We start from the raw sequence: 24127 nt of genomic DNA on the forward strand, positions 1-24127 counted from the left end.
ACCCATAGACACACATACAGACCCATAGACTCACACAGAGACCCATAGACTATTCACACAGAGACCCATAGACACACGTACAGACCCATAGACTCACATACAGACCCATAGACTATTCACACAGAGACCCATAGACTATTCACACAGAGACCCAAAGACTCACATACAGACCCAGAGACTCACATACAGACCCATAGACTCACATACAGACACATAGACTCACATACAGACCCATAGACTACTCACACAGAGACCCATAGACTACTCACACAGAGACCCATAGACTACTCACACAGAGACCCAAAAGACTCACATACAGACCCAAAGACTCACATACAGACCCATAGACTATTCACATAGAGACCCATAGACGCCCATAGACACCCACAGACACCCACAGAGACCCACACAGACCCCTCCCTCTCTTGCCCCTCGCCCCGCCCCCTGTCTCTAGCCCCCGCCCCCTGTCTCTAGCCCCCGCCCCCCGGCTCCGCGAGGTCGTTCCGTGCCCCGCGCCGGGTCCTCGTTGATTCGCTGAGCGGCCGCTCAGAGCCAAGGGGGCGGGGCGATGGAGGTCGGAGTGGGATTCACATTCGCTTGGCTCATCGCGAATACGACGACGATGATGATGCTGATGATGATGCTGCTGCTGCTGCTGCCTCTAGCAGCACCCTCACGGGCACAAGGTACTGTGGGTGGCTACGCTAGTCATGCACACACACACACACACACCGAGTTACACACACACACACCGAGTTACACACACACACACACACCGAGTTACACACACGTGCGATACACACACACACGGAGTTACACACACGTGCGTTACACACACACCGAGTTACACACACACACACACCGAGTTACACACACACACACCGAGTTACACACACACCGAGTTACACACACACCGAGTTACACACACGTGCGATACACACACACACGGAGTTACACACACGTGCGTTACACACACACCGAGTTACACACACACACACACACACCGAGTTACACACACGTGCGATACACACACACACACCGAGTTACACACACACACACCGAGTTACACACACACACACCGAGATACACACACACCGAGTTACACACACCGAGTTACACACACGTGCGATACACACACCGAGTTACACACACACACACACCGAGTTACACACACACACACACGTGTGTGTGACACGTGTGTGTGTGTGTGTGTTACACACCTCACTCACCTACACAACCCACTCACTTCACACACCCGGCGTACACATCAAGGCCGTTAGCCATGGGGTGAAGATTTGGTGGGTCTGAAAGACGAATTTCCTGCCTAAGATATCAAATCATTCACTAAGGCGTGACGTGGATGTTTTATTCTTGCTTCCTTTACGATGATGTCTTAATAGTGTCTCAATTGTATTGCGTGTTTTTTTTAAAAAACTTACCATTTCTTGTTGAAATTGCATGTAATGTTTGAGATTAGGGATGAATGAACGCGATCATACACGGGCAGAAATCGATGCGCCGATTTACGTGAAGGCATAAATCAAAGTTGAGCAAATTGTTGATTGAATTTGCATGGCACAGCAATTATATTACGCCCTTGGTACACACACACACATTCACACACACACACACGTGTACACACGTACACACACACATGTACACATACATATATATACATTCACACACACACATGTACACACGTACACACGCATACATACACACACGTACACATACACGCATACATACATATACATACATGTACACATACACGCACATATGTACACACACACGTACACACACACGCATACATACATACATATATAGACATACATACATAGACATACACACATGTACACACATGTACACACGCATACAAAGATCCCCCGTATAGCCTTAACAGACTGTAGGGGCAAGTGCTGTTAGCGAGCACCTATGAAGGCCGGAACGGTACACGAGGGGGTGGGTGGCCAGCACCACGCCCGACCGCCTTTGTCTCCACTGTGGCAATGTTTTTATCCACCGCACCAGGTACTCATTTGAGGCTGAGTCGACCTAGGGGAGGCCCAGGACCGGTTCAGATAATTGTCACTGGTGTTTGGCCGTGAGCGGGAATCGAACCCGGGTCGCCAGGTTCATAGCGCAGCGTAGCGCTAACCGCTACACTATCGCTCCCCACAATACATACATACACACATGCACACACAAACACATGTATACATACACACATGTACACATAGACATACATACATAGACATACATACATAGACATACACGCATGTACACGTAGACATGCACACATGTACACATGCACACACACATGTACACACGCATACATACACACATGTACACATACACACATGTAAACATATACATACATAGACATACACACATCTACATATACATACACATAGAAATATACATGTACACTCACTCACCCACCACCCACCCACTCACTCACCCACCCACCCACTCACTCACCCACCCACTCACCCATCACCCACCCACTCACTCACCCACCCACTCACTCACCCACCCACTCACTCACCCACCCACTCACTCACCCATCACCCACCCACTCACTCACCCACCCACCCACCCACTCACCCACCCACTCACCCACCCAATCACCCACCCACTCACTCACCCACCCACTCACTCACGCATCACCCACCGACTCACCCACCCACTCACCCACCCACTCACTCACCCACTCACTCACCCTCTCACCCACTCACCCACCCACTCACTCACCCACCACCCACCAACTCACCCACCCACTCACCCACCCACTCACTCACCCACTCACTCACTCAACCACTCACTCACCCTCTCACCCACTCACCCACTCACTCACTCACTCACCCACCCACTCACTCACCCACCACCCACCCACTCACTCACCCACCCACTCACTCACCCACCCACTCATTCACCCACTCGCCCACTCAATCACTCACCCACCCACTCACTCACTCACTCACCCACTCACTCACCCACCCACTCACTCACCCACCCACTCACCCACCCACTCACTCACCCACCCACTCACTCACCCACCCACCCACTCACTCACTCACCCACTCACTCACCCTCTCACCCACTCACTCACCCACCCACTCACTCACTCACCGTCTCACCCACTCACTCACTCACCCACCCACTCACTCACTCACCCACCACCCACCCACCCACTCACCCACCCACCCACTCACGCACCCACTCACCCACCCACTCACCCACCCACTCGCCCATTCAATCACTCACTCACCCACCCACCCACTCACTCACTCACCCACTCACTCACCCACCCACCCACTCACTCACCCACCCACCCACTCACTCACTCAGTCACCCACCCACTCACCCACCCACTCACTCACCCACCCACTCACTCATCCACCCACCCACTCACTCACTCACCCACTCACCCACCCACTCACCCACCCACTCACCCACCCACTCGCCCACTCACTCATACTGCTGTGCCAGGCTAGGTGCAGGAGGAGGTCACGGGACAGACCCCGCAGGTGCCATGGCTTGACTGAGATGTTGACTACCTCGCCTGGTGTACAGGAGGTCGTGGGTTCAATGCTGAGATGTTGACTACCTCGCCTGGTGTACAGGAGGTCGTGAGTTCAATGCTGAGACGTTGACTACCTCGCCTGGCCTACAGGAGACTCGTGGGTTCTGCTGAGATGTTGACTACCTCGCCTGGTGTACAGGAGGTCGTGGGTTCAATGTTGAGATGTTGACTACCTCGCCTGGTGTACAGGAGGTCGTGGGTTCAATGCTGAGATGTTGACTACCTCGCCTGGCCTACAGGAGACTCGTGGGTTCTGCTGAGATGTTGACTACCTCGCTTGGTGTACAGGAGGTCGTGGGTTCAATGTTGAGATGTTGACTACCTCGCCTGGTGTACAGGAGGTCGTGGGTTCAATGCTGAGATGTTGACTACCTCGCCTGGCCTACAGGAGACTCGTGGGTTCTGCTGAGATGTTGACTACCTCTCCTGGTGTACAGGAGGTCGTGGTTTCAATGTTGAGATATTGACTACCTCTCTTGGTGTACAGGAGGTCGTGGGTTCAATGTTGAGATGTTGACTACCTCGCCTGGTGTACAGGAGGTCGTGGGTTCAATGCTGAGATGTTGACCACCTCGCCTGGTGTACAGGAGGTCGTGGGTTCAATGCTGAGATGTTGACCACCTCGCCTGGTGTACAGGAGGTCGTGTGTTCAATGCTGAGATGTTGACTACCTCGCCTGGTGTACAGGAGGTCGTGGGTTCTGTTGAGATGTTGACCACCTCGCCTGGTGTACAGGAGAGTCGTGGGTTCAATGCTGAGATGTTGACTACCTCGCCTGGTGTACAGGAGATTCGTGGTTTCAATGCTGAGATGTTGACTACCTCGCCTGGTGTACAGGAGGTCGTGGGTTCAATGTTGAGATGTTGACTACCTCGCCGGGCCTACAGGAGGTTCGTGGTTTCAATGCTGAGATGTTGACTACCTCGCCGGGCCTACAGGAGATTCGTGGTTTCAATGTTGAGATGTTGACTACCTCGCCTGGTCTACAGGAGATTCGTGGGTTCAATGCTGAGATGTTGACTACCTCGCCTGGCCTACAGGAGACTCGTGGGTTCTGCTGAGATGTTGACTACCTCGCCTGGTGTACAGGAGGTCGTGGGTTCAATGCTGAGATGTTGACTACCTCGCCTCGTGTACAGGAGAGTTGTGGGTTCAATGTTGAGATGTTGACTACCTCGCCTGGTGTACAGGAGAGTCGTGGGTTCAATGTTGAGATGTTGACTACCTCGCCGGGCCTACAGGAAAGTCGTGGTTTCAATGTTGAGATGTTGACTACCTCGCCTGGTGTACAGGAGGTCGTGGGTTCAATGTTGAGATGTTGAGTACCTCGCCGGGCCTACAGGAGATTCGTGGGTTTATTGTTGAGATGTTGACTACCTCGCCTGGTGTACAGGAGGTCGTGGGGTCAATGTTGAGATGTTGACTACCTCGCCGTGCCTACAGGAGAGTCGTGGGTTCAATGTTGAGATGTTGACTACCTCGCCTGGTGTACAGGAGATTCGTGGGTTCAATGTTGAGATGTTGACTACCTCTCCTGGTGTACAGGAGGTCGTGGTTTCAATGTTGAGATATTGACTACCTCTCTTGGTGTACAGGAGGTCGTGGGTTCAATGTTGAGATGTTGACTACCTCGCCTGGTCTACAGGAGATTCGTGGGTTCAATGCTGAGATGTTGACTACCTCGCCGGGTCTACAGGAGAGTCGTGGGTTCAATGTTGAGATGTTGACCACCTCGCCGGGCCTACAGGAGATTCGTGGTTTCAATGCTGAGATGTTGACTACCTCGCCTGGTCTACAGGAGAGTCGTGGGTTCAATGTTGAGATGTTGACCACCTCGCCTGGTCTACAGGAGATTCGTGGTTTCAATGCTGAGATTTTGACTACCTCTCCTGGTGTACAGGAGGTCGTGGTTTCAATACTGATATGTTGACCACCTCTCCTGGTGTACAGGAGGTCGTGGGTTCAATGCTGAGATGTTGACCACCTCTCCTGGTGTACAGGAGGTCGTGGGTTCTGCTGAGATGTTGACCACCTCGCCGGGCCTACAGGAGGTCGTGGGTTCAATGCTGAGATGTTGACTACTTCGCCGGGCCTACAGGAGAGTCGTGGTTTCAATGCTGAGATGTTGACTACCTCGCCGGGCCTACAGGAGATTCGTCGGTTCAATGCTGAGATGTTGACCACCTCGCCTGGTCTACAGGAGATTCGTGGGTTCAATGCTGAGATGTTGACTACCTCGCCGGGCCTACAGGAGAGTCGTGGTTTCAATGTTGAGATGTTGACTAACCTCGCCGGGCCTACAGGAGAGTCGTGGTTTCAATGTTGAGATGTTGACCGCCTCGCCGGGCCTACAGGAGAGTCGTGGGTTCAATGTTGAGATGTTGACTAACCTCGCCGGGCCTACAGGAGAGTCGTGGGTTCAATGTTGAGATGTTGACTACCTCGCCGGGCCTACAGGAGATTCGTGGTTTCAATGCTGAGATGTTGACTAACCTCGCCGGGCCTACAGGAGATTCGTGGTTCCAATGTTGAGATGTTGACCACTTCGCCTGGTGTACAGGAGGTCGTGGGTTCAATGTTGAGATGTTGACTACCTCTCCTGGTGTACAGGAGGTCGTGGTTTCAATGCTGATATGTTGACCACCTCGCCTGGTGTACAGGAGGTCGTGGGTTCTGCTGAGATGTTGACTACCTCGCCGGGCCTACAGGAGAGTCGTGGGTTCAATGCTGAGATGTTGACCACCTCGCCGGGCCTACAGGAGAGTCTTGGGTTCAATGTTGAGATGTTGACCACCTCGCCTGGTCTACAGGAGAGTCGTGGGTTCAATGCTGAGATGTTGACCACCTCGCCTGGTGTACAGGAGGTCGTGGTTTCAATGCTGAGATGTTGACTACCTCGCCTGGTGTACAGGAGGTCGTGGGTTCTGCTGAGATGTTGACCACCTCGCCTGGTGTACAGGAGAGTCGTGGGTTCAATGTTGAGATGTTGACCACCTCGCCGGGTCTACAGGAGGTCGTGGGTTCAATGTTAACTACTTCGCCGGGCCTACAGGAGATTCGTGGTTTCAATGTTGAGATGTTGACTACCTCGCCGGGCCTACAGGAGATTCGTGGTTTCAATGCTGAGATGTTGACTACCTCGCCGGGCCTACAGGAGATTCGTGGTTTCAATGTTGAGATGTTGACCACTTCGCCTGGTGTACAGGAGGTCGTGGGTTCAATGTTGAGATGTTGACTACCTCTCCTGGTGTACAGGAGAGTCGTGGGTTCAATGCTGAGATGTTGACCACCTCGCCGGGACTACAGGAGAGTCGTGGTTTCAATGCTGAGATGTTGACCACCTCGCCGGGCCTACAGGAGATTCGTGGTTTCAATGCTGAGATGTTGACTACCTCGCCGGGCCTACAGGAGATTCGTGGTTTCAATGTTGAGATGTTGACCACTTCGCCTGGTGTACAGGAGGTCGTGGGTTCAATGTTGAGATGTTGACTACCTCTCCTGGTGTACAGGAGAGTCGTGGGTTCAATGCTGAGATGTTGACCACCTCGCCGGGCCTCCAGGAGAGTCGTGGTTTCAATGCTGAGATGTTGACCACCTCGCCGGGCCTACAGGAGATTCGTGGTTTCAATGCTGAGATGTTGACTAACCTCGCCGGGCCTACAGGAGAGTCGTGGTTTCAATGTTGAGATGTTGACTACCTCGCCGGGCCTACAGGAGAGTCGTGGGTTCAATGCTGAGATGTTGACCACCTCGCCGGGCCTACAGGAGAGTCGTGGTTTCAATGCTGAGATGTTGACTAACCTCGCCGGGCCTACAGGAGATTCGTGGTTTCAATGCTGAGATGTTGACCAACCTCGCCGGGCCTACAGGAGATTCGTGGTTTCAATGCTGAGATGTTGACTAACCTCGCCGGGCCTACAGGAGATTCGTGGTTTCAATGCTGAGATGTTGACCAACCTCGCCGGGCCTACAGGAGACTCGTGGTTTCAATGTTGAGATGTTGATTACCTCTCCTGGTGTACAGGAGATTCGTGGTTTCAATGCTGAGATGTTGACCAACCTCGCCGCTTCCTCCGTCCTCCTCCTCCCTCCCCAGAGTGCGACCTGGTGCAGCAGGTCCGCTCGGCGCCACTCCGAGATGTCATCCTGCCCTGCCACGGGCGCCCTCCGGCGGCCCCAGCGTTGTTGGGGCCCTGCTCCGTCGCCTCGGTGGCCTGGTACAGGCTGACGCCGCCGGCCGGGCGGATCCTGGTCCTCCATCGCGCGGGGCCCTCCCCTCCGCTCAACGCCTCTGGGGCCGCCGTCCCCGCCAGGGAGCCTCCGGCGGCCCTGGCGGCCGACGGAGCCTCGCTGCTGCTGTCGGCCGCGGCCGCCGCCGACGGAGGCCGCTATCGCTGCGCCCGCCGGCTGCGGTGCGCGAGCCGGGCGGTGTTCCGGTGCGACGAGGTGTCGCTGGTCGTCACCGAGCGTGAGTGTAGTGTGAGAGTGTACACGTAGGTGTACGTGTGTGAGTGTGTGTGTAGGTGTGTAGGTGTAGGTGTGTAGGTGTGTGTGTGTGTGGGCGGTGTTCCGGTGCGACGAGGTGTCGCTGGTCGTCACCGAACGTGAGTGTGGAGTGTGTAGGTGTATGTGTAGGTGTGTAGTGTGAGTGTATGTAGTGTGTGTAGGTGTATGTGTAGGTGTGTAGTGTGAGTGTATGTAGTGTGTGTAGGTGTATGTGTAGGTGTGTAGTGTGAGTGTATGTAGTGTGTAGGTGTATGTGTAGGTGTGTGTGTATGTAGTGTGTAGGTGTAGGTGTGTGTGTGTGTGTGGGCGGTGTTCCGGTGCGACGAGGTGTCGCTGGTCGTCACCGAGCGTGAGTGTAGTGTGTGTAGTGTGTGTAGGTGTATGTGTAGGTGTGTGTGTAGTGTGTGGTGTGTGTGTAGGTGTGTGTATGTGTAGGTGTGTGTAGGTGTATGTGTAGGTGTGTGTGTGTAGGTGTGTGTGTGTGTGGGCGGTGTTCCGGTGCGACGAGGTGTCGCTGGTCGTCACCGAGCGTGAGTGTGTGTGTAGGTGTATGTGTATGTGTAGTGTGTGTGTATGTAGTGTGTAGGTGTGTGTGTGTAGGTGTATGTGTAGGTGTGTGTGTAGGTGTGTGTAGGTGTGTGTGTGTGTAGGCGGTGTTCCGGTGCGACGAGGTGTCGCTGGTCGTCACCGAACGTGAGTGTGTGTAGTGTAGTGTAGTGTGTGTAGTGTGTAGGTGTATGTGTATGTGTAGGTGTGTGTGTGTATGTGTGTGTAGGTGTGTGTGTATGTAGTGTGTAGGTGTGTGTGTGTGTGGGCGGTGTTCCGGTGCGACGAGGTGTCGCTGGTCGTCACCGAACGTGAGTGTAGTGTGAGAGTGTACACGTAGGTGTACGTGTGTGTATGTGTAGGTGTATGTGTAGGTGTATGTAGTGTGTAGGTGTGTGTGTGTGTGGGCGGTGTTCCGGTGCGACGAGGTGTCGCTGGTCGTCACCGAACGTGAGTGTAGTGTGTGGAGTGTAGTGTGTGTAGTGTGTAGGTGTATGTGTAGGTGTGTAGGTGTATGTGTAGGTGTAGGTGTGTGTGTATGTAGGTGTGTGTAGGTGTGTGTGTAGGTGTGTGTGTGTGTAGGTGTGTGTATGTAGTGTGTAGGTGTAGGTGTGTGTGTGTGTGGGCGGTGTTCCGGTGCGACGAGGTGTCGCTGGTCGTCACCGAACGTGAGTGTAGTGTGTGTAGTGTGTAGGTGTATGTGTAGGTGTGTGTGTATGTGTAGGTGTGTGTGTGTATGTGTGTGTAGGTGTGTGTGTATGTAGTGTGTAGGTGTGTGTGTGTGTGTGGGCGGTGTTCCGGTACGACGAGGTGTCGCTGGTCGTCACCGAACGTGAGTGTAGTGTGTGTAGTGTAGTGTGTGTAGTGTGTAGGTGTATGTGTAGGTGTGTAGGTGTATGTGTAGGTGTAGGTGTGTGTGTATGTAGGTGTGTGTAGGTGTGTGTGTAGGTGTGTGTGTGTGTAGGTGTGTGTATGTAGTGTGTAGGTGTAGGTGTGTGTGTGTGTGGGCGGTGTTCCGGTGCGACGAGGTGTCGCTGGTCGTCACCGAACGTGAGTGTAGTGTGAGAGTGTACACGTAGGTGTACGTGTGTGAGTGTGTGTGTATGTAGTGTGTAGGTGTGTAGGTGTGTGTGTGTGTGGGCGGTGTTCCGGTGCGACGAGGTGTCGCTGGTCGTCACCGAACGTGAGTGTAGTGTGAGAGTGTACACGTAGGTGTACGTGTGTGTATGTGTAGGTGTATGTGTAGGTGTATGTAGTGTGTAGGTGTGTGTGTGTGTGGGCGGTGTTCCGGTGCGACGAGGTGTCGCTGGTCGTCACCGAGCGTGAGTGTAGTGTGTGTAGTGTGTAGGTGTATGTGTAGGTGTACGTGTGTAGGTGTATGTGTAGGTGTATGTGTAGGTGTGTGTAGGTGTATGTGTAGGTGTGTGTAGGTAGGTGTGTGTAGGTGTGTGTGTGTAGGTGTGTGTATGTGTAGGTGTGTGTGTGTGTGGGCGATGTTCCGGTGCGACGAGGTGTCGCTGGTCGTCACCGAGCGTGAGTGTAGTGTGGAGTGTAGTGTGTAGGTGTATGTGTAGGTGTGTGTAGGTAGGTGTGTGTAGGTGTGTGTGTATGTAGTGTGTGTGTGTACGTGTGTGTGTGGTGTGTGTGTAGGTGTGTGTGTGTGTGTAGGCGGTATTCCGGTGCGACGAGGTGTCGCTGGTCGTCACCGAGCGTGAGTGTGTGTAGGTGTGTGTATACGTAGGTGTACGTGTGTGAGTGTGTGTGTGTAGGTGTGTGTAGGTGTGTGTGTATGTGTGTGTGTGGGCGGTGTTCCGGTGCGACGAGGTGTCGCTGGTCGTCACCGAGCGTGAGTGTGGTGTGTGGAGTGTGTAGGTGTATGTGTAGGTGTGTAGTGTGTGTAGTGTGTAGGTGTATGTGTAGGTGTGTGTAGTGTGTGTGTAGGTGTGTGTGTGTGTGGGCGGTGTTCCGGTGCGACGAGGTGTCGCTGGTCGTCACCGAGCGTGAGTGTAGTGTGAGTGTGTAGGTGTATGTGTGTAGGTGTATGTGTAGGTGTGTGTAGGTGTATGTGTAGATGTGTGTAGGTAGGTGTGTGTAGGTGTGTGTGTATGTAGTGTGTGTGTGTGTGTGGGCGGTGTTCCGGTGCGACGAGGTGTCGCTGGTCGTCACCGAGCGTGAGTGAGTGTGTGTAGGTGTATGTGTAGGTGTGTGTATGTAGTGTGTAGGTGTGTGTGTGTAGGTGTGTGTGTGTAGTGTGTGGTGTGTGTGTAGGTGTGTGTAGGTGTGTGTGTGTGTGGGCGGTGTTCCGGTGCGACGAGGTGTCGCTGGTCGTCACCGAGCGTGAGTGTAGTGTGGAGTGTGTAGGTGTATGTGTAGTGTATGTAGTGTGTAGGTGTAGGTGTGTGTGTGTAGTGTGTGGTGTGTGTAGTGTGTAGGTGTATGTGTAGGTGTGTGTATGTGTGTGTGTGGGCGGTGTTCCGGTGCGACGAGGTGTCGCTGGTCGTCACCGAACGTGAGTGTAGTGTGAGAGTGTACACGTAGGTGTACGTGTGTGAGTGTGTGTGTAGGTGTGTAGGTGTAGGTGTGTAGGTGTGTGTGTGTGTGGGCGGTGTTCCGGTGCGACGAGGTGTCGCTGGTCGTCACCGAGCGTGAGTGTAGTGTGTGTAGTGTGTAGGTGTATGTGTAGGTGTGTAGTGTGAGTGTATGTAGTGTGTGTAGGTGTATGTGTAGGTGTAGGTTTGTGTGTATGTAGTGTGTAGGTGTAGGTGTGTGTGTGTGTGTGGGCGGTGTTCCGGTGAGACGAGGTGTCGCTGGTCGTCACCGAGCGTGAGTGTAGTGTGGAGTGTGTGTAGGTGTATGTGTACGTGTGTAGGTGTGAGTGTATGTAGTGTGTGTAGGTGTATGTGTAGGTGTAGGTGTGTGTGTATGTAGTGTGTAGGTGTAGGTGTGTGTGTGGGCGGTGTTCCGGTGCGACGAGGTGTCGCTGGTCGTCACCGAGCGTGAGTGAGTGTGTGTGTAGGTGTATGTGTAGGTGTATGTAGTGTGTAGGTGTAGGTGTGTGTGTGTAGGTGTGTGTGTAGTGTGTGTGTGTGTGTATGTGTGTGTGTGTATGTAGGTGTGTGTGTGTGTGGGCGGTGTTCCGGTGCGACGAGGTGTCGCTGGTCGTCACCGAGCGTGAGTGAAGTGTGAGTGTGTAGGTGTATGTGTAGGTGTGTGTGAGTGTGTAGGTGTAGGTGTGTGTGTGTGTGGGCGGTGTTCCGGTGCGACGAGGTGTCGCTGGTCGTCACCGAGCGTGAGTGTGTGTGGAGTGTGTGTAGGTGTATATGTATGTAGTGTGTATGTAGTGTAGGTGTAGGTGTGTGTGTATGTAGTGTGTAGGTGTAGGTGTGTGTGTGTGTGGGCGGTGTTCCGGTGCGACGAGGTGTCGCTGGTCGTCACCGAGCGTGAGTGAGTGTGTGTGTACGTAGGTGTGTACACGTGTGTGTATGTGTGTTAACGTGTGTGTGTAGGTGTACGTGTGTACGTGTGTGTGGTGTGTGTGGTGTGTTGTGTGTGTGGTGTGTGTGTAGGTGTGTATGTGTAGGTGTATGTGTAGGTGTGTGTGTGTACGTGTGTGTGTAGGTGTGTATGTGTAGGTGTATGTGTAGGTGTGTGTGTGTAGGTGTAGGTGTGTGTGTGTGTGGGCGGTGTTCCGGTGCGACGAGGTGTCGCTGGTCGTCACCGAGCGTGAGTGTAGTGTGAGTGTGTAGGTGTATGTGTAGTGTGTGTGTATGTAGTGTGTAGGTGTAGGTGTGTGTGTATGTGTGTGTGAGTGTAGGTGTGTGTGTGTGTAGGCGGTGTTCCGGTGCGACGAGGTGTCGCTGGTCGTCACCGAGCGTGAGTGTAGTGTGGAGTGTGTGTATGTGTGTGTAGTGTAGTGTGTAGGTATGTGTGTGTGTAGGTGTACGTGAGTGTGTGGTATGTTGTGTGTGTGTACGTGTACGTGTGTACGTGTGTGTGTACGTGTGTGTGTACGTGTGTGTGTAGTGTGTACGTGTGTGTGTAGGTGTGTGTGTAGGTGTGTGTGTGTGTAGGTGTGTAGGTGTGTGTGTACGTAGGTGTGTGTGTGTAGGTGTGTGTGTGGTGTGTGTGTGTAGGTGTGTGTGTGTGGGCGGTGTTCCGGTACGACGAAGTGTCGCTGGTCGTCACTGAGCGTGAGTGCGTGTGTGTGTGTACGTAGGTGTGTACACGTGTGTGTACGTGTGTGTGTGTACGTGTGTATGTAGTGTGTAGGTGTGTGAGTGTACGTGTATGGTGTGTGTGTGTGGTGTGTAGGTGTGTGTGTGTGTAGGTGTGTGTGTGTATGTGTGTGAGTGTGTTGTGTGTGTGTGTGTAGGTGTGTGTGTGGTGTGTGTGTGGTGTGTGTGTAGGTGTGTGTGTAGGTGTACGTGTGTAGTGTGTACGTGTGTAGGTGTGTGTGTAGGTGTGTAGTGTGTGTGTGTGTAGGTGTGTGTAGTGTACGTGTGTAGGTGTGCGTGTGTGTACGTGTGTGTGTGTGTACGTGTGTGTGTGTACGTGTGTGTGTGTACGTGTGTGTGTGGTGTGTGTGTGTAGTGTGTACGTATGTGTGTGGTGTGTGTGGTGTTTGTGTGTGGTGTGTGTACGTAGGTGTACGTGTGTGTACGTGTGTGTGTGTACGTGTGTGTGTGTACGTGTGTGTGTGTACGTGTGTGTGTGTGTACGTGTGTGTGTATGTGTGTGTGTGTATGTGTGTGTGTGTGTACGTGTGTGTGTACGTGTGTGTGTGTGTGTACGTGTACGTGTGTGTGTGTGTACGTGTGTGTGTGTACGTGTGTGTGTGTGTGTACGTACTTGTGTGTCTACGTGTGTGGGTGTGTACGTGTGTGTGTGTACGTGTGTGTGTGTACGTGTGTGTGTGTACGTGTGTGTGTACGTGTGTGTGTACGTGTGGTGTACGTGTGTGTGTGTACGTGTGTGTGTGTACGTGTGTGTGTGGGTGTACGTTTGAATATTGACGTGATTTTATTGAAACTTTGGGCTCCACACGTTGTGAAATCAACAGCACTGCGCCTCCAGCATGAGAAAATCTCTCCACAAATGCCCCCAATCACCAATTCCAAAGCAATTTGAGAGCCCCTCACAAGACAAAGGTCCCCCGTGTAGCCTCTAACAGGCAGTAGGGGCAAGTGCTGTTAGTAGTAGCTACCCACACAGAGATAAAGCTCCCCCAGGTAGCCTCTAACAGGCTGTAGGGGCAAGTGCTGTTAGTAGTAGCTACCTACACAGACAAAGATCCCCCAGGTAGCCTCTGGCAGGCTGTAGGGGCAAGTGCTCTTAGTAGTAGCGAGTAGCTACCTACACAGACAAAGCCCCCCCAGGTAGCCTCTAGCAGGCTGTAGGGGCAAGTGCTGTTAGTAGTAGCTACCTACACAGACAAAGATCCCCCGCGTAGCCTCTAGCAGGCTGTAGGGGCAAGTGCTGTTAGTAGTAGCTACCTACACAGACAAAGATCCCCCAGGTAGCCTCTAGCAGGCTGTAGGGGCCAAGTGCTCTTAGTAGTAGCGAGTAGCTACCTAGACAGACAAAGCTCCCCCAGGTAGCCTCTAGCAGGCTGTAGGGGCAAGTGCTGTTAGTAGTAGCGAGTAGCTACCTAAATAGACAAAGCTCCCCCAGGTAGCCTCTAGCAGGCTGTAGGGGCAAGTGCTGTTAGTAGTAGCTACCTACACAGACAAAGATCCCCCGTGTAGCCTCTAGCAGGCTGTAGGGGCAAGTGCTGTTAGTGGTAGCTACCTACACAGACAAAGATCTCCCGTGTAGCCTCTAGCAGACTGTAGGGGCAAGTGCTGTTAGTAGTAGCTACCTACACAGACAAAGATCCCCCGTGTAGCCTCTAGCAGGCTGTAGGGGCAAGTGCTGTTGGTGGTAGCTACCTACACAGACAAAGATCCCCCGTGTAGCCTCTAGCAGGCTGTAGGGGCAAGTGCTGTTGGTGGTAGCTACCTACACAGACAAAGATCCCCCGTGTAGCCTCTAGCAGACTGTAGGGGCAAGTGCTGTTAGTAGTAGCTACCTACACAGACAAAGATCCCCCGTGTAGCCTCTAGCAGGCTGTAGGGGCAAGTGCTGTTGGTGGTAGCTACCTACACAGACAAAGATCCCCCGTGTAGCCTCTAACAGGCAGTAGGGGCAAGTGCTGTTAGTAGTAGCTACCTACACAGACAAAGATCCCCCGTGTAGCCTCTAGCAGGCTGTAGGGGCAAGTGCTGTTAGTAGTAGCGAGTAGCTACCTAAATAGACAAAGCTCCCCCAGGTAGCCTCTAACAGGCTGTAGGGGCAAGTGCTGTTAGTAGTAGCTACCTACACAGACAAAGATCCCCCGTGTAGCCTCTAGCAGGCTGTAGGGGCAAGTGCTGTTAGTGGTAGCTACCTACACAGACAAAGATCCCCCAGGTAGCCTCTAGCAGGCTGTAGGGGCAAGTGCTGTTAGTGGTAGCTACCTACACAGACAAAGATCCCCCGTGTAGCCTCTAGCAGGCTGTAGGGGCAAGTGCTGTTAGTGGGAGCTACCTACACAGACAAAGCTCCCCCAGGTAGCCTCTAGCAGGCTGTAGGGGCAAGTGCTGTTAGTAGTAGCTACCTACACAGACAAAGATCCCCCAGGTAGCCTCTAGCAGGCTGTAGGGGCAAGTGCTGTTAGTAGTAGCTACCTACACAGACAAAGATCCCCCGTGTAGCCTCTAGCAGGCTGTAGGGGCAAGTGCTGTTAGTGGTAGCTACCTACACAGACAAAGCACCCCCAGGTAGCCTCTAGCAGGCTGTAGGGGCAAGTGCTGTTAGTAGTAGCTACCTATACAGACAAAGATCCCCCAGGTAGCCTGTAACAGGCTGTAGGGGCAAGTGCTGTTAGTAGTAGCTACCTACACAGACAAAGCTCCCCCAGGTAGCCTGTAACAGGCTGTAGGGGCAAGTGCTGTTAGTAGTAGCGAGTAGCTACCTACACAGACAAAGATCCCCCGTGTAGCCTGTAACAGGCTGTAGGGGCAAGTGCTGTTAGTAGTAGCTACTTATACAGACAAAGCTCCCCCATATAGCCTTGACAGACTGTAGGGGCGAGTGCTGTTAGTGGTAGCTACCTACACAGACAAAGATCCCCCAGGTAGCCTCTAGCTGGCTGTAGAGGCAAGTGCTGTTAGTGGTAGCTACCTACACAGACAAAGATCCCCCGTGTAGCCTGTAACAGGCTGTAGGGGCAAGTGCTGTTAGTAGTAGCTACCTACACAGACAAAGATCCCCCGTGTAGCCTCTGTCAGGCTGTAGGGGCAAGTGCTGTTAGTAGTAGCTATCTACACAGACAAAGATCCCCCGTGTAGCCTCTAACAGACTGTAGGGGCAAGTGCTGTTAGTAGTAGCTACCTACACAGACAAAGATCCCCCGTGTAGCCTCTAGCAGGCTGTAGGGGCAAGTGCTGTTAGTAGTAGCTACCTACACAGACAAAGCTCCCCCAGGTAGCCTCTAACCGACTGTAGGGGCAAGTGCTGTTAGTAGTAGCTACCTACACAGACAAAGCTCCCCCAGGTAGCCTCTAACAGACTGTAGGGGCAAGTGCTGTTAGTAGTAGCTACCTACACAGACAAAGATCCCCCAGGTAGCCTCTAGCAGACTGTAGGGGCAAGTGCTGTTAGTAGTAGCTACCTACACAGACAAAGCTCCCCCAGGTAGCCTCTAACCGACTGTAGGGGCAAGTGCTGTTAGCGAGCACCTCTGAAGGCCGGTTAACGGCACACGAGGGGGTGGGTGGCCAGCAACCACGCCCGACCGCCTTTGTCTCTCCCTTAGTGGCGATGTTCACTACACACCGCTACACCAGGTAACTCATTTGAGGCTGAGTCGACCTAGGGGAGGCCCGGGACCGGTTCAGATGATCGTGAGCGGGAATCGAACCCGGGTCGCCGGGTTCATAGCGCAGGGTAGCGCTAACCACTGCACCACCGCTCCTCACACCGACACTGCTTGATACACTCACACACACTCACACACCGTGCTGATGATTCGCTGTCCAATTATTCGTTTCTGTCTCTCTGTCTGTCTCTGACAAAAAGGTGTGGATGGCTACGGGCTACGTGAGTCAACAACATCAACAACATCAACAACAGCAGCAGCATCAACAACTGGAAAATGTATTCCTTAGCACTCTGCGATGATTGACAGTGTGCGAGTGTGTGGGTGAGTGGGTGGGTGAGTGGGTGAGTGAGTGAGTGGGTGGGTGAGTGGGTGAGTGTGTGGGTGAGTGGGTGGGTGAGTGGGTGAGTGGGTGAGTGGGTGGGTGAGTGGTTGAGTGGGTGGGTGAGTGGGTGAGTGGGTGGGTGGGTAAGTGGGTGGGTGGGTGAGTGGGTGAGTGGGTGGGTGGGTGAGTGGGTGGGTGGGTGAGTGGGTGAGTGGGTGGGTGAGTGGGTGGGTAGGTGAGTGAGTGGGTGAGTGGGTGGGTGAGTGGGTGGGTGGGTGAGTGAGTGGGTGGGTGGGTGAGTGAGTGGGTGCGTGTGTGGGTGAGTGGGTGGGTGAGTAGGTGGGTGAGTGAGTGGGTGAGTGGGTGAGTGGGTAGGTGGGTGAGTGAGTGAGTGAGTGGGTGAGTGAGTGAGTGGGTGAGTGGGTGGGTGGGTGAGTGGGTGAGTGGGTAGGTGAGTGAGTGGGTGTGTGGGTGAGTGGGTGGGTGAGTGAGTGAGTGGGTGAGTGTGTGGGTGAGTAGGTGGGTGAGTGAGTGAGTGGGTGAGTGGTTGGGTGAGTGGGTGGGTGGGTGGGTGAGTGGGTGGGTGGGTGAGTGGGTGGGTGGGTGGGTGAGTGGGTGGGTGGGTGAGTGGGTGGGTGGGTGGGTGAGTGGGTGAGTGGGTGGGTGGGTGAGTAGGTGGGTGAGCGAGTGGGTGAGTGGGTGGGTGAGTGTGCGAGTGTGTGGGTGAGTGGGTGAGTGGGTGAGTGGGTGGGTCAGTGGGTGAGTGGGCGAGTGAGTGAGTGGGTGGGTGAGTAGGTGAGTGTGTGGGTGAGTGGGTGAGTGAGTGGGTGAGTGTGTGAGTGGTTGGGTGAGTGAGTGAGTGTGCGAGTGGTTGGGAGAGTGAGTGAGTGTGCGAGTGTGTGGGTGAGTGGGTGAGTGGGTGGGTGAGTGGGTGGGTGGGTGGGTGAGTGGGTGAGTGGGTGGGTGAGTGGGTGGGTGAGTGGGTGAGTGGGTGGGTGGGTGAGTAGGTGGGTGAGTGGGTGAGCGAGTGGGTGAGTGGGTGGGTGAGTGCGCGAGTGAGTGGGTGAGTGGGTGAGTGAGTGGGTGAGTGAGTGAGTGGGTGAGTGAGTGAGTGGGTGGGTGGGTGGGTGAGTGGGTGGGTGGGTGGGTGAGTGGGTGAGTGGGTGGGTGGGTGAGTAGGTGCGTGGGTGAGTGGGTGAGTGGGTGGGTGAGTGGGTGAGTGGGTGGGTGAGTGGGTGAGTGGGTGAGTAGGTGGGTGAGTGGGTGGGTGAGTGGGTGAGTGGGTGGGTGAGTGTGCGAGTGTGTGGGTGAGTGGGTGGGTGAGTGAGTGTGTGAGTGTGTGAGTGAGTGGGTGAGTGTGTGGGTGAGTGGGTGAGTGGGTGAGTGTGTGGGTGAGTGGGTGGGTGAGTTAGTGAGTGAGTGCGTGGGTGGGTGGGTGAGTGGGTGAGTGTGTGGGTGAGTGGGTGGGTGAGTGGGTGGGTGAGTGAGTGAGTGGGTGGGTGAGTGGGTGAGTGAGTGAGTGGGTGGGTGAGTGGGTGAGTGAGTGGGTGAGTGGGTGAGTGGGTGAGTGAGTAGGTGGGTGAATGGGTGGGTGAGTGAGTGAGTGTGTGGGTGAGTGGGTGAGTGGGTGGATGAGTAGGTGGGTGAGTGGGTGGGTGAGTGAGTGAGTGGGTGAGTGGGTGAGTGAGTGGGTGAGCGAGTGGGCGAGTGGGTGAGTGGGTGGGTGAGTGTGTGAGTGGTTGGGTGAGTGAGTGCGTGTGTGAGTGGGTGGGTGAGTGAGTGGGTGAGTAGGTGGGTGAGTGTGTGAGTGAGTGGGTGAGTGAGTGGGTGAGTGGGTGAGTGAGTGGGTGAGTGAGTGAGTGGGTGAGTGAGTGGGTTAGTGGGTGAGTGAGTGGGTGAGTGAGTAGGTGAGTGAGTGGGTGTGTGAGTGTGTGAGTGAGTGAGTGGGTGAGTGAGTGAGTGGGTGAGTGAGTGAGTGGGTGAGTGGGTGGATGGGTCAGTGGGTGGGTGGGTGAGTGGGTGAGTGTGTGGGTGAGTGGGTGAGTGAGTGTATGAGTGAGTGAATGAGTGAGTGAATGAGTGGCTGAGTGAGTGTATGCGTGAGTGAGTGTATGAGTGAGTGAGTGTATGAGTGAGTGAGTGAGTGTATGAGTGAGTGTATGAGTGAGTGTTTGAGTGAGTGAGTGAGTGTATGAGTGAGTGTATGAGTGTATGAGTGAGTGTATGAGTGAGTGATTGTTTGAGTGAGTGTATGAGTGAGTGAGTGTATGAGTGAGTGAGTGTATGACTGAGTGAGTGTGTGAGTGAGTGAGTGTATGAGTGAGTGAGTGTATGAGTGAGTGAGTGTATGAGTGAGTGTATGAGTGAGTGTATGAGTGAGTGAGTGTATGAGTGAGTGAGTGTATGAGCGAGTGAGTGTATGAGTGAGTGAGTGTATGAGTGAGTGTATGAGTGAGTGAGTGTATGAGTGAGTGAGTGTATGAGTAAGTGTATGAGTGAGTGGGTGAGTGAGTGTATGAGTGAGTGTTTGAGTGAGTGTATGTGTGAGTGTATGAGTGAGTGAGTGTATGAGTGAGTGAGTGTTTGAGTGAGTGAGTGTATCAGTGAGTGAGTGTATGAGTGAGTGAGTGTATGAGTGAGTGTATGAATGAGTGAGTGTTTGAGTGAGTGAGTGTATGAGTGAGTGGGTGAGTGAGTGTATGAGTGAGTGAGTGAGTGTATGAGTGAGTGAGTGAGTGTATGAGTGTGTGTATGAGTGAGTGTATGAGTGAGTGGGTGAGTGAGTGTATTGAGTATGAGTGAGTGTATGAGTGAGTGAGTGTATGAGTGAGTGTATGAGTGAGTGAGTGTATGAGTGAGTGAGTGAGTGTATGAGTGAGTGTATGAGTGAGTGTATGAGTGAGTGAGTGTATGAGTGAGTGAGTGTATGAGTGAGTGTATGAGTGAATGAGTGTATGAGTGAGTGAGTGTATGAGTGAGTGAGTGTATGAGTGAGTGAGTGTATGAGTGAGTGAGTGTGTGTATGAGTGAGTGTGTGTATGAGTGAGTGTATGAGTGTGTGAGTGTATGAGTGAGTGTATGAGTGAGTGAGTGTATGAGTGAGTGTATGAGTGAGTGAGTGTATGAGTGAGTGTGTGTATGAGTGAGTGTATGAGTGTGTGAGTGTATGAGTGAGTGTATGAGTGAGTGAGTGTATGAGTGAGTGAGTGTATGAGTGAGTGAGTGTATGAGTGAGTGAGTGTATGAGTGAGTGAGTGTATGAGTGAGTGTATGAGTGAGTGTATGAGTGAGTGAGTGTATGAGTGAGTGAGTGTATGAGTGAGTGTATGAGTGAGTGAGTGTATGAGTGAGTGAGTGTATGAGTGAGTGTATGAGTGAGTGTATGACTGAGTGAGTGAGTGTATGAGTGAGTGTATGAGTGAGTGAGTGTATGAGTGAGTGTATGAGTGAGTGAGTGTGTGAGTGAGTGAGTGTATGAGTGTGTGAGTGAGTGAGTGTATGAGTGAGTGAGTGTATGAGTGAGTGAGTGTTTGAGTGAGTGAGTGAGTGTATCAGTGAGTGAGTGTATGAGTGAGTGAGTGTATGAGTGAGTGTATGAATGAGTGTGTGTATGAGTGAGTGTTTGAGTGAGTGAGTGTATGAGTGAGTGAGTGTTTGAGTGAATGAGTGAGTGTATGAGTGAGTGAGTGTATGAGTGAGTGTATGAATGAGTGTGTGTATGAGTGAGTGTATGAGTGAGTAGGTGAGTGAGTGTATGAGTATGAGTGAGTGTGTGAGTGAGTGAGTGTATGAGTGAGTGAGTGTATGAGTGAGTGAGTGTATGAGTGAGTGAGTGTGTGAGTGAGTGAGTGTATGAATGAGTGATTGAGTGTATGAGTGAGTTAGACAACTGTCCACTTTCCATGGGGGTTGATTCAGATGGATATTCCACCACCTCGCCCCTTCCAGCAGCAGCTGCTAGCGTGGTGGTGGTGGTGGCGGTGGTGGTGACGGTGGTGGTGGTGGTGGTGGTGTCGGTGGTGGTGGGGATCGTCCTGGCAGTAAAGCGATGCAAACGTAAGTGTAGTGTATAGTGTAGTGTAGTGTGTAGTGTAGTGTATAGTGTAGTGTATAGTGTAGTGTATAGTGTAGTGTATAGTGTAGTGTATAGTGTAGTGTATAGTGTAGTGTATAGTGTAGTGTATAGTGTATAGTGTAGTGTATAGTGTAGTGTATAGTGTAGTGTATAGTGTAGTGTATAGTGTAGTGTGTAGTGTAGTGTATAGTGTAGTGTATAGTGTAGTGTGTAGTGTAGTGTAGTGTGTAGTGTATAGTGTAGTGTATAGTGTGTAGTGTATTGTATAGTGTATAGTGTAGTGTATAGTGTATACTGTAGTAGTGTATAGTGTAGTGTGTAGTAGTGTATAGTGTAGTAGTGTAGTGTATAGTAGTGTAGTGTATAGTAGTGTAGTGTATAGTGTAGTGTATAGTGTAGTGTATAGAAGTGTACTGTTTTGTAGTATATAGACGTGTGAGTCTATGGGTCTCTGTGTGAGTAGTCTATGGGTCTCTGTGTGAGTAGTCTATGGGTCTCTATGAGTAGTCTATGGGTCTCTGTGTGAGTCTCTGTGTGAGTAGTCTATGGGTCTCTGTGTGAGTAGTCTATGGGTCTCTGTGTGATGAGTCTATGGGTCTCTATGAGAGTAGTCTATGGGTCTCTGTGTGATGAGTCAATGGGTCTCTATGAGTAGTCTATGGGTCTCTGCGTGAGTAGTCTATTGGTCTCTGCGTGAGTAGTCTATGGGTCTCTGTGTGAGTAGTCTATGGGTCTCTGTGTGAGTAGTCTATGGGTCTCTATGAGTAGTCTATGGGTCTCTGTGTGAGTCTCTGTGTGAGTAGTCTATGGGTCTCTGTGTGAGTAGTCTATGGGTCTCTGTGGGAGGAGTCTATGGGTCTCTGTGTGAATAGTCTATGGGTCTCTGTGTGAGTAGTCTATGGGTCTCTATGAGTAGTCTATGGGTCTCTGTGTGAGTCTCTGTGTGAGTAGTCTATGGGTCTCTGTGTGAGTAGTCTATGGGTCTCTGTGGGAGGAGTCTATGGGTCTCTGTGTGAGTAGTCTATGGGTCTCTGTGTGAGTAGTCTATGGGTCTCTGTGTGAGTAGTCTATGGGTCTCTGTGTGAGTAGTCTGTGGGTCTCTGTGTGAGTAGTCTATGGGTCTCTGTGTGAGTAGTCTATGGGTCTCTGTGTGAGTAGTCTATGGGTCTCTGTGTGAGTAGTCTATGGGTCTCTATGAGTAGTCTATGGGTCTCTGTGTGAGTAGTCTATGGGTCTCTGTGTGAGTAGTCTATGGGTCTTTATGTGAGTAGTCTATGGGTCTCTGTGTGAGTAGTCTATGGGTCTCTATGAGTAGTCTATGGGTCTCTATGAGTAGTCTATGGGTCTCTGTGTGAGTAGTCTATGGGTCTCTGTGTGAGTAGTCTATGGGTCTTTATGTGAGTAGTCTATGGGTCTCTATGAGTAGTCTATGGGTCTCTATGAGTAGTCTATGGGTCTCTGTGTGAGTAGTCTATGGGTCTCTGTGTGAGTAGTCTATGGGTCTCTGTGTGAGTAGTCTATGGGTCTCTGCGTGAGTAGTCTATGGGTCTCTGTGTGAGTAGTCTATGGGTCTCTGTGTGAGTAGTCTGTGGGTCTCTGTGTGAGTAGTCTATGGGTCTCTGTGTGAGTAGTCTATGGGTCTTTATGTGAGTAGTCTATGGGTCTCTGTGTGAGTAGTCTATGGGTCTCTGTGTGAGTAGTCTATGGGTCTTTATGTGAGTAGTCTATGTGTCTCTGTGTGAGTAGTCTATGGGTCTTTATGTGAGTAGTCTATGGGTCTCTGTGTGAGTCTCTGTGTGAGTAGTCTATGGGTCTCTGTGTGAGTAGTCTATGGGTCTCTGTGTGAGTAGTCTATGGGTCTCTATGAGTAGTCTATGGGTCTCTATGTGAGTAGTCTATGGGTCTCTGTGTGAGTAGTCTATGGGTCTCTATGAGTAGTCTATGGGTCTCTGTGGGAGGAGTCTATGGGTCTCTGTGTGAGTAGTCTATGGGTCTTTATGTGAGTAGTCTATGGGTCTTTGTGTGAGTAGTCTATGGGTCTCTATGAGTAGTCTATGGGTCTCTATGAGTAGTCTATGGGTCTCTGTGTGAGTAGTCTATGGGTCTCTGTGTGAGTAGTCTATGGGTCTCTGTGTGAGTAGTCTATGGGTCTCTGTGTGAGTAGTCTATGGGTCTTTATGTGAGTAGTCTATGGGTCTCTATGAGTAGTCTATGGGTCTCTACGTGAGTAGTCTGTGGGTCTCTGTGTGAGTAGTCTATGGGTCTCTGTGTGAGTAGTCTATGGGTCTCTGTGTGAGTAGTCTATGGGTCTTTATGTGAGTAGTCTATGGGTCTCTGTGTGAGTAGTCTATGGGTCTCTGTGTGAGTAGTCTATGGGTCTCTGTGTGAGTAGTCTATGGGTCTCTGTGTGAGTAGTCTATGGGTCTCTGTGTGAGTAGTCTATGGGTCTCTGTGTGAGTAGTCTATGGGTCTCTGTGTGAGTAGTCTATGGGTCTCTATGAGAGTAGTCTATGGGTCTCTGTGTGATGAGTCAATGGGTCTCTATGAGTAGTCTATGGGTCTCTATGAGTAGTCTATGGGTCTCTGTGTGAGTAGTCTATGGGTCTCTATGAGAGTAGTCTATGGGTCTCTGTGTGATGAGTCAATGGGTCTCTATGAGTAGTCTATGGGTCTCTATGAGTAGTCTATGGGTCTCTGTGTGAGTCTCTGTGTGAGTAGTCTGTGGGTCTCTGTGTGAGTAGTCTGTGGGTCTCTGTGTGAGTCTCTGTGTGAGTAGTCTATGGGTCTCTGTGTGAGTAGTCTATGGGTCTCTATGAGTAGTCTATGGGTCTCTGTGTGAGTCTCTGTGTGAGTAGTCTATGGGTCTCTGTGTGAGTAGTCTATGGGTCTCTGTGTGATGAGTCTATGGGTCTCTATGAGAGTAGTCTATGGGTCTCTGTGTGATGAGTCAATGGGTCTCTATGAGTAGTCTATGGGTCTCTGCGTGAGTAGTCTATTGGTCTCTGCGTGAGTAGTCTATGGGTCTCTGTGTGAGTAGTCTATGGGTCTCTGTGTGAGTAGTCTATGGGTCTCTATGAGTAGTCTATGGGTCTCTGTGTGAGTCTCTGTGTGAGTAGTCTATGGGTCTCTGTGTGAGTAGTCTATGGGTCTCTGTGGGAGGAGTCTATGGGTCTCTGTGTGAGTAGTCTATGGGTC

At 52.1% G+C, this 24127-nt stretch overlaps 1 protein-coding gene across 1 annotated transcript in view; it reads left to right on the forward strand.

Annotated features, from left to right (window-relative positions):
- The first annotated feature begins 495 nt into the window (after nucleotides 1–495).
- Nucleotides 496–24127, forward strand: part of LOC142906967 (uncharacterized) — a 30687-nt gene continuing 7055 nt past the window's right edge. The window contains exons 1-4 of the mRNA XM_076055814.1: nucleotides 496–686; nucleotides 7680–8051; nucleotides 16733–16810; nucleotides 20806–20913. Coding sequence (XP_075911929.1) covers nucleotides 569–686; nucleotides 7680–8051; nucleotides 16733–16810; nucleotides 20806–20913 — 676 coding nt within the window. The 5' untranslated portion in view covers nucleotides 496–568. The remainder of the gene's footprint in view (nucleotides 687–7679; nucleotides 8052–16732; nucleotides 16811–20805; nucleotides 20914–24127) is intronic.

This window comes from Petromyzon marinus, chromosome 73 (genome assembly GCF_048934315.1).
Source record: "Petromyzon marinus isolate PM22_M1 ecotype Great Lakes invasive population chromosome 73, UKy_Petmar_22M1.pri1.0, whole genome shotgun sequence".
Taxonomy (NCBI): domain Eukaryota; kingdom Metazoa; phylum Chordata; class Hyperoartia; order Petromyzontiformes; family Petromyzontidae; genus Petromyzon; species Petromyzon marinus.